Source organism: Natator depressus, chromosome 1 (genome assembly GCF_965152275.1).
Source record: "Natator depressus isolate rNatDep1 chromosome 1, rNatDep2.hap1, whole genome shotgun sequence".
NCBI classification, from domain to species: Eukaryota; Metazoa; Chordata; order Testudines; family Cheloniidae; genus Natator; species Natator depressus.
In genome coordinates, this window is record NC_134234.1 from 346342419 (window position 1) to 346352139 (window position 9721).

The 9721-nt window shown below is 59.1% G+C and overlaps 1 protein-coding gene across 2 annotated transcripts in view; it reads left to right on the forward strand.

Annotated features, from left to right (window-relative positions):
* Positions 1 to 3093, forward strand: part of DENND6B (DENN domain containing 6B) — a 38002-nt gene extending 34909 nt beyond the window's left edge. Inside the window, exons 19-20 of one of the 2 annotated variants that reach the window (XM_074942782.1) lie at positions 95 to 169; positions 533 to 3093. In XM_074942782.1, the coding sequence (XP_074798883.1) occupies positions 95 to 169; positions 533 to 655 (198 nt within the window). In that variant the 3' untranslated portion in view covers positions 656 to 3093. The remainder of the gene's footprint in view (positions 1 to 94; positions 170 to 532) is intronic. The other variant, XM_074942783.1, reaches the window with a different exon arrangement.
* The last annotated feature ends 6628 nt before the right edge of the window (positions 3094 to 9721 follow it).

Here is a 9721-nt window from a genome sequence, read left to right on the forward strand (position 1 = left end):
CCTCAGTACTAGGCTTTGTTTGGGAGATAGCTCTGACGGGAGCTGCTGTACGGAAGGAGATTCCCTTAGGAAAACTTTTCTTCTCTTGCTATAGAACATTGTGGCCTGGATGAAAGACAAGTCTGAGGTGGAGATCGTTGACCTGGTTCTGAAACTTCGCGAGAAGCTGGTGAGTTTCTTCTCTCCTACTGCTTGGGTTCCTAGGGGCATGGGCCCTTCTGGTGGGGAGTGGATCACACACAGTGTATAGGAGACTGTGTATTCCTGCCGTTCCGCTCTGCTGAATGGCGTACAAAGTCAGCCAGGAAGGTGTGAGCCTCTCTTAGATATGCTAGAAAAAGGACCCTACAGTCCTGCTCTTCTCACCCCCACCCTTGGGTCTCAAACCATCTCCACAGGGCAGCACTGCTCAGGGCCTGTATATCTTTCCAGGTAAGGAGAGCCCGTGTAAGGAGAGTTAATGGCACAAGCAGAAAGGGGATACTTGGAGTCTGTATTAAAAATTCCCCCTCCTCTCCTTCCCTCCCCCCAGATCAGAGCCAGGTGTCATCACCTCCCTGTGAAGGAGGAAACGCTACAGCGAGTGGGCCTTTACATTGAGACCATTATTGGTTCCCTACCTGAGGATCTCCAGACTGTGCTGCACCACCACTGAGCCACCCCGCACCAGGGCTCTGCTGGGAAGGGACTCCCCATTCACAGCGTCTCCTTCAGAGCTGCAGGTGGCTGCAGTCAGATTTGAGGAAGAAACTTCTGCCCTGATCCAGCACCACGGTGACCTGGATTCTGCCTATCAGTGCGCCTGGGTTTGAGTCCTGAGCGCGGGGTGGAATTGACGACGGGAAGGTGAACTGTTTCTGTGCACGAATGTTTTCTGTCCAGCCCTGCTCTCCTGGAGGAGCTGGAGGAGGAGAGCTCTGTGTGGCCATCAGTGTGGCAGAGGGAGACAGCCAGGGGTCCAGTCCCATATGGAAGGCTGTGTAGAACCAACACAGAAATCCCCATCCTTGCCTCATGCTAGGCCCATTGATACGTACATGTCCATCATGCCCACTTGTCATGGCCCCAGCTGTAGAGAGAGGAACACTCTGTGTACCGGGTTTATGTACAGAGGCTGCAGGAGAAACCTGACTCTCTCGCTAATCTTGTGATTCCAGCCCCCTTCACACAGGGGATGTGGAAAATCCACCACTATCCCCACAACGGGCTGACCCGTTACTGGAGAGAGCAGTCACGGGCCTAGTGAATTGTTAGTGGAGCTGAAGGCAAGATAAAGGGGAGAAGTGGCTGCTGGAAGGAGCGGACCTCTCCAGAGCAGTGTGTGTTGGACAGGCTGGAGCTCTGAGCACACCCTGGAGCTCTGGGAGTGTGAGAGAGCAGGGAGCATTCTCCTGTGCAGTGAGGGATCTGACCAGAGAATGTCTAACGAGGAGCGTTTCTCTCCTACAGAGTCTCAGCCCCCTTGCCCATCAGGCAGGACACAGTGCACCACTGCTTAGAGCCTGCGTTACCTTCCCTAATGGGCGCTGGCACAGCGCTGGCTCCCTTGTGGGTACGGAGCTTGCATATACTTGTACTGCCAGTGCGATGCTCCCCTGTGCTTCCTCGTCCTTACCCACAGCATCAGAGGACTCTGGTACTGCTGTCTCTGTTAGTTCTGGGGGGCCGGTGGGGAGCAAAAGGGGAAGGGCTGCATGCACTCGTAAGGGATGAATGAATGATGTGCTGGCTTTTCTACCAGTGCTAAAACGGCTGACTGCAGTCTCCCCCTCTTTTCAGAGCAGTGTTTCTCCAGGCTCTCTGACCGCTGGTTTAACTCACCCCCAGGGCTGCCCTCTGAGAGCCAGTACCAGGCCCTCGTGCTTCACCCTCTGCCACGCTGAGCAGAGCCCGGAGCCTTCTTGCCATGGAATAAGTGTGCCCCATGTTCAATGGGCCTTGGGGAAAACCTGGCGTCTGGGGCCCCCGCGCTGCTTCCCCAATGCAGGCCTAGAATGGAACTTCTTGCACAGTAGGGACGGTCAGGGTGTTAGCCGAGACCTTGCACAAAGGCGGCCTGCGAGCTGTGGGTACAGGGAGCGGGGACAAGGGGGCAGTGGTGGGGAGGACGTGGTGTTTTCTTCAGCGCACTCTGCCCTCCATTGAGCTGTCTCTCATTTACATGGAGGGGTCAGTAAAGCACAAATGCCGGAATCCTCCCACCTCTCTCTGCCCCCGACTCTGGGGGGATGGTTCCTCCATCCCCTGCTGCACGTAGTCTAGAAGAAAGCAGGGCAGCAGCCGTCCTGATAGTGAGTGTTAGCTGCAGCCCTTAGCCCTCCTTCGTGGCTGCACTGCCCTGCCCTGGCTCCCTGGCTGGAGAAGCAGGTGGGCAGGGCCCCCCATGCAGTAAGTTACTCTGTAAACTGCTCCTTAGTGACAAAGCCCAGTCTGTATAGTGTATACTCTATATAGAGATGTGTGTGCGTTAACTGTGCAGTGCCCGCATGAGGGACTTAAATCACTACCCTATAGTAGTAAATGTTAGCTTAAAAAACGGCCTCTTGTCTTGGAGCCTCAGTGGGATGGGCTGAGCTTTGTTTTGAAAAGAAATGGGCATTTTCTGCACGCTGTGCTTGGAGTAAGAATAACCCTGGGTGCTAGCATGCTCATCATCTCCAGCTAGCCTCTTCTCGACAGTCAGCGTGAAATTGTCCAGGGGAACGGCGACACACCTAGAGAACTCAGGTTCTTCCCACTCCGCTGAAGAGCAGCCTGAATTCTGTGCCTTCGCATGCTGCAAGGGGTTGGATTGTGTCTCTGGCTCCTACAGTTCATTGTGTCCTCCCTTGTCTTTCTCCTGAGGGCATTCTGCGCACAATTTTTTAAAATTCTCCAGATTTTACTTGTCAAATAAATGTGGAGGCTCCACTATGGCATTGGGGAACTCAGGCCACTGGCTGCAGAGAGGTGGAAGATCACCCTACCCCGGGACACAGACTCAACAGTGAGGCTGCACCCAACCCTGACAGCACAAGGAATGGGCCTGCCCCAGAAACACCCTAGGGCCCTGCCCCTCCATGCAAAGTGTAGGCTGGCTGGCTCAGCAAGACAGGGTCCAAGTGTGGAGGGATCCAGATGTGGGTTCAGAGGGTTCTGGGTGGGGGCATCGCAGTGGGGGATCTGGATGCACAGAGGCTTGTTGGAGGGCTTCTCTGTGCAATGGTAATGGGACTCTGCAGGGGGGTCCAGGTGAAGGTGGTTGGGGCTCAGTGGGATGGGGTCTAGGTGCAGGTGGAGTGGGGCTTAGCAGGGGGGTTCTGAGTGTAGGCAGTGAGGATTCAAGGGGGAGCAGTTCCCTGTACAGGGATCCATCCCCCTGCACCTGAGGAGCAATGGGTGCAGGAAGCAGGGGGAAAGAAAGGGGGTTTACAGAACTTCATGCAGCCAGGGGAGAAATCTGGGGGTGGGTCTGACCTGGCCCTGGATGCTGTGCAGGGGAAGAGGAAGTCCTGCCCACCCCAGCCCAGCTGGGACTAGCAGCTGAGCCTGGCCCAGTCTTCCCCAGTCCCACCCTCTGGCCCACAGTGATCTAATTCTCTGCTGGCTGCGCTGGGCATCCACAACATACTGCTGGGGAGGGTCACATGACCGCTCTTGTGGCTTCCTTTTGCTTTCCCATCAGAAAGTTGAATTTTTCTGCAGGGAAGCACAGAAATCTGTGGGGGGGGGACATAAATTCTGGGCATGTGCAGTGGTGCAGAATTGCCCCATGAGTAAACTTGTCTGCGCTACAGGTTCTAGGGGTTTGGGTGGAAATTAATGGCAAGGTGGCATTACAGCGCACAGATAAATATTTGGGCAAAATGGGGCTGGTTTGCTATGTGGGTCAGGCCTGACTCCTTCAAAGCCAGATGTGGCTGGAGAGTTCAGAGAGGTCACAGCTCCTCCAGCACCAGCCCTGTGGACAGGCAGGGCAGCTGTCTTACACTGCCCATATGAACCAGCAGCTGCTGTTCAGTGAGGCACAATTTCAGCCCTCAGGAGTCAACACCAACAGGGCCAAAGATGAGACAGCGTTGGTCTGGCTTTTAACTAGCTGGGGGTGAGGGGGGTTAATGCTGACAAGTCTCAAGCCTGAGTGCACACAGGAGGGAGCAAGAGAACTTCTAGGGCCAGCTGTTTTCATTCTGGGGCATTAGCCAAGAACCCCTTCACCCCCGCAGGAAAGGCTCCTGGCGTGGGTTTTGTTTTACCCAGTGGCAGGAAGGATGAGGAGTGGCTAAGCATCCGCCTTTGGGCCCTGGTGAGGCCCCAGAGGTGCTCTGCCATAAAAAGCAATGTGAACACATTACACGTGGAGCGTTCAGAGGGAGCTGGGGGAGGTAATACAGGTGAAGCCAGCTTGGGAAGAAAGGGTAAGGTTTTTTTATTCTCAAGAGATGGCAGTTGAGGGCCAAGCAAGGTCTACTGCCTCCTCGGGCCAGCCACAATTAAGATTCAATTGCTACTGGGGGGGGATGCCCGAATCCCTCATGGGAGTCTCTGCACCCCAGTTATCTCCTTCCATGTTGTTTGAATTAGTACAGATCCTGTGAGTTCCCAGGCTGTGAACACACAGAGAGCTGGGTACAGTGCCTGGCACAGACAGGGACCTGCTACAGGGCCGGGGCTCCTAAGCACCAGAATAAATCAATTCTGCAAGAGAAAGGAGTCCCTGCTCCACAGAGCTTCTACCCTAAATCCTATGGCCTTGTAGTAGCGATAGCCACGGTTCCTTAAAGCTCCGTTCCCTCTCATGGAGGCCTGCAGCAGCCCCAGGCTCCCCACTGGGGAGGTGAGGGGAGGCTGTCCCTCCCAGCCTTTTGCAGAAGCTACTTTGGAGATGAGGGAAGGACAGCAGTGTATATGGGAGGGAATTTAAGTGAGGTCTTGGCCTCTTCTCCCTTGCAGCCGTTAACGGCCCTTAAGCAAACCACAGTTGGTCACACAACATTTGCTAATGATTTTGCTGCTTTGACTAAGCAGGGGCCTCTCCAGCCTGGGTTGCTGGCCCCAGCCAGCTTGCTGCCAGACACAGGTGTGGCTATAAGTCTGTGTTTGCAAAGTCATTTCTCATAATCCAGAAGGGTGGTGCAATCAGTGCAGACCCTACTGCAGCCGGTCCCTGTTTTCCAGGAAGGCTGCACCACAAAGTCAGTGCGGGGCTGATTCCTTATTATCTAAACATTGCCTGGTGCAATGTCCACGGGGAGCAGGCCCCAGTGAGGAGAGAAGATGTGTAGTGCTCCTGCGAAATGCACAGCAGCTGCTGCAGACTTGGGGCCCAGTGAACAGCAGAGAACAATGCAGGCACTCTCCTAGCACTCAACACCGAACGATTCATCGTAGCAGGCTTTGAGGCCGGAGTAGTATCTCAAGGGGAGTGTCTCCCCCAGGGCCTCCTGGCGGAAGTTCTGCCGCAGCCAGCCGTAGACCAAACTGTGCAGGAGCCCTTGGAGGGACATGGTCAGGGCCTGCGAGAGAGGGAGAAGTGAGAGCAGCGCTTTCGTCAACACCTCCTGCGACTGTGCCCTGTCTGCACAGCAGGGCCATTGCCCTCTGCTCTGCAGGCTCCCTATCTGGGGACAGGCAGGCAGCTCCTCTCCAAACACGGAGTCGATGACAGAAAGTGGGAAGGTAGATGACTGTGTAACCAACTGACAGTGGGGAGATGGAAGCAGACGAGCCTCCCCCTGTCACGAGCAAGACTGACACGGCCTCCCACGGGCAGGGTTAGCAAAAGACTTTCCATCGGAAGCCAGGAGAAAAAGCTCTGCCCAGCTCTGGCAGACGGGAGAGGCAGCGCAGCCACCAGCCCCGCAGCAGGAAAGAGCAAAGGCGCTGAGCTGAGCTGGGCATGGAATCGCCCCTCGAGCCGGGGGCCTGTATTTCACGGGGCCATTTATTTACATTTTGGCAGCACCAGCAGAGCTTGTCTGACCCTTGGAGATGGTTTATTTCATGGACCGGTGGCTCCCCGCTCCGCCCACGCACTGCCCAGGGTAACACCGACAGACCCCGGTCGTCGGCGGGCGGGATCGAACCGGGGACCTCTGGAGCTTAGTGCGTGAGCCTCTCCAGCATGAGCTAAAAGCTCACTGCCTGTTACCTACGGCGGTAGAACAGACTCATTTAACTCTCTCTGTAAGTGGTCTTGGTGCCGCTAGACGGGACAGAACACCCCACCCAGAAGGTGCGTGGGTCACACTACCAGAGAAGAACCTGCCTCGTCAGCTCCTGAGCGCTACACACGCACCCAGAGGAAGCACACACCCAGCCAGGGAACGCACAGGCACCGCGGGAGCTGGAACACCCTGCCGTCTGCATGCGGTGTGACTTCCCTCCCTTCAGTCTGGCCGTTGATCACTCTGCACTCCCAGCACTTGTCTGGGGGAAGCATACAGAGGTCCCCAGTCAGGGCCCCATCATGCTAGGCCCTGTTCAGAACCAATCCAGAGACCGTCCTTCCCCTAACGAGCTCACCATCTGAGTAGCGGCAGCACCTGCCTGTCAGGCTGAAGAGACTTCCAATCCTTACCATGGCAACATGAAGTGCAAAGATAGAGGCGGGCTCGATGCTGGTGAAGGAGAGGATGCTGAGCAGGAAGGCTGTGGACAGAGAAAGGAAGGTGGCATCCCGGCTTTATCCTGCTCTTCCCTCTCACCCACATTTCATCGCTAGTTTCTCTTGCCATTTACTTCTGCACCTGCCTTTAGAGCTCTGCCCTCAGCATGCAGCTGCCTTTGCCCCTGCTGGCCAGGCCCTAAGCCTCATCTGATGCTTGTCCAGCCCCGTTCCCCGGAGGACGGGTCCCCACGTGCTTTACCGGCACTTCTGTACACACACAGCTTCACTGCCAACGGGCCGCCCCTTCCAAAGTGGGAGCCAGGCAGCCTGCAGTGGGGAGAGGAAACGCTGGCCTCTAAGGGCTCTTCCGAAAGAACCACACCCGCGGACGTGTGTGGGATTCAGCTGGTCTAGGAGGGGAGGAGGAGCCAACCCAGAAGGAATCGGAGTTCTGTGCTTCTAGGGAAGCCAGAGACTTCAAACCTGATGCTTAAAGCACAAAACAACTTGGGCACGGAGGCCATACCTGTAGGCCACATCCTCCTCCTCCTCCCCAGCCGGGCTCAGCCAGACCCAGGATCACTGCTGGCAGGGTTGGTATAGCCAGCCTGACTCCTGCCGCTCAGCCTGTCCGCAAACACACATATCCGTCTCGGCACAGGGATCTCACGGGGGAGTGGAGAGAACACTGGGACCAAATGTTGGCCGGGAGGGCGGTGGGGGAAGCTGTGTGGGCACTCGATTGCCGTGTGAAGGGATCATGGGGCACAAAGAAGAGAGGGCCTGTCACCACTCTTGCTCTAGTAGGAGCAACTCACCTGGGGTCCAGCAGATCAGGAAAACCAGCTGGAAGCAGCGAGAAATTTTGCAAACGCTTTGGATGTTCCTGCTGGCGAAGCCGTCGTTCTCCATGTTCATCAACCGCACCTCATTGTTCCTCCTGCACCAGAGCTTCACCCTGCAGTACAGGAACTGACAGAGACAGCGCCGTTCACCGCGCGCCCGCCCCCTCGCCGCCCGCCCCTTCGCCGTTCACCGCGCGCCCGCCCCCTCGCCGCCCGCCCCCGCGCCGTTCACCACGTGCCCGCCCCCTCGCCGTTCACCGCGCGCACGGCCCCTCGCTCCCCACCCCCACGCCGTTCATGCGCACGCCCCCTCGCCGCCCGCCCCCTCGTTCCCCACCGCCGTTCACCATGCGCACGCCCCCTCGCCGCCCGCCCTACCCCCTCGCCGTTCACCAGGCGAACGCCCCCGCCCTGCCGCCGTTCACCAGGCACACTCCCCCTCCGCCCTGCCACCGTTCAACCCGCCTGCTCCCCCTCGCTCCCCGCCCCCGCCCTGGGGGTCTGGGCTGTGAGCCCCCGGCCACTTGCTGCGACTCCAGGCCACAAGCGGCTCGTGCGCTCACGGTGCAGCAGCTCAGCACCAGCAGCAGGGACAGGAAGAAGATGATTTTCATCTCCAGGCCCGTGTCCTTCCCGCCCGTGTACTGGGAGACAAAGGAAAAGCGACGTGAGGTGGCTGCTTGGGGCAGGATGCTGCCCCCCCCGCCCCCCAGCAGCCCCTCCCCCACCCAGGCCCCTTGTGTTACTGCTTGTGGCCGCGAGCCTGGCAGCGAGTGGTGGGGACTTGGCCCTGCCCGGCTCCAGGCTGCGCCAGGTGCTTTGCAGACACAAAGCAGGGTGCCAGTTGAGCCCCGGGGTGCAGCCCACCCTCTCGTATAGGAGCTGAAGTTTCAGTTCTTAACAGAGAACCCTGCTGGGGCGTTAGCCCTGGCCCCTTCCGCCCTCCATCCTCCCTGGTCCCCAGCCATGGCTCAGCTGCCGTTCCGGACAGCCTCCCCGCTCCACCTTCCTGTTATTCCCAGGGGGCAGCGGGAGCTGCCCCAGGGGGATCGTGGCGGGACGGGCGGGAGGAGAAGCAATGTGTCCTGGTTACCCAGCAAGGACAGTCCCCCCCAGCCCCGGCAGGAGGGGAACAGCCATGAGCAATGGTGCATGAGGCTGGAAAGGGGAGACTGGAGGGCAGCTGCTGCCTGGGAGAGCTTCTGAGCCTGGCTGAGGCTTTGGGGCGGCTGGGAGCGGCTGGGGGAAGGGGAGGTGGAGGAAGCAGAGGCCGGGGGCTCTCACCTTGGAGCAGGCGTCCTGCGTGCGATGGACGAGGACCAGGCAGCTGAAAGAACGTGGCGGTGTCAGTCGCGCCGCTCCCAGCACCTTATCTCGCATGTTCCCCTCGGCGAGGGGGAGCTCGCTCGCATCGCAGCGGTGGAGGCTGTGTGCCAGGGCCGTGCCCCAGAGAGCGGGGCCTTGCTCAGCTCCTGGGTTCCAGGCACCTCTCGCCAGGGCAGGAGCCGATGCCGGCAGGAGCCGCTGGCTGGCCGAGTTCGGCGCCGGCAGCTGACCAGCTCTTCCGGCAGGTGGCGCAGCAGCCCCAGGGGAGTTGAGCACCCTGCCCTGAGCCCTGCCGCTGGGCTCCACCCCACGGGGCTGTGGGGCGAGACTCGGGGAGCCCTGAATTCGCTGGCAGGGCAGGACTCGGGGCTAGCGTCACCACCTTTGGCACGGGATCATTATCGACTGGGCCTGCTCGCTTCTGCACGGACCCGGGGCAACCGTCCCGGCCCCAGAGAGCACGGCCTAGTTCCGAACAAGAGGCAGCCGAAGGCCCTGTGGGGCCTTCCTGGGGGAGGCTCAGGCTGCTGGAGGGGAGAAGGGGCCGGCGGCTGCTGTGAATGGACCGAAGCGCTACCTGGAGCAGTACAGGCTGTAGGTCCCTCGGGAGCGGTTGGCCGTGCGGGGCATGCCGGGTTCGACGGCCATGGGAGCGACGTCTCTCACTGACGTGCCTCTCAGCAGCAGCTGGCCCAGGAACAGGAGGGCGGGGAGCAGCCTTGCCAGAGACAAACGGGTAGGGGAACGGAAGAGCGCGAGAGCCTGGGCATGCTGCAGAGAGTCACCCCGTGCACTGGGAAGGCTGTGCCTGCCCCCAGGTTGCAAAGGTGACGGCACATCCCAGCTGGGTCTCCCCATCCCGAGCCAGGGCAGCACCTCTGACCCCGCGGTAGCGATGGGGACCTGGAGGCCCAGGGAGCTGCAGTTACTGGTCAGACTGGGGCTGGGTTATGCTGGTCCC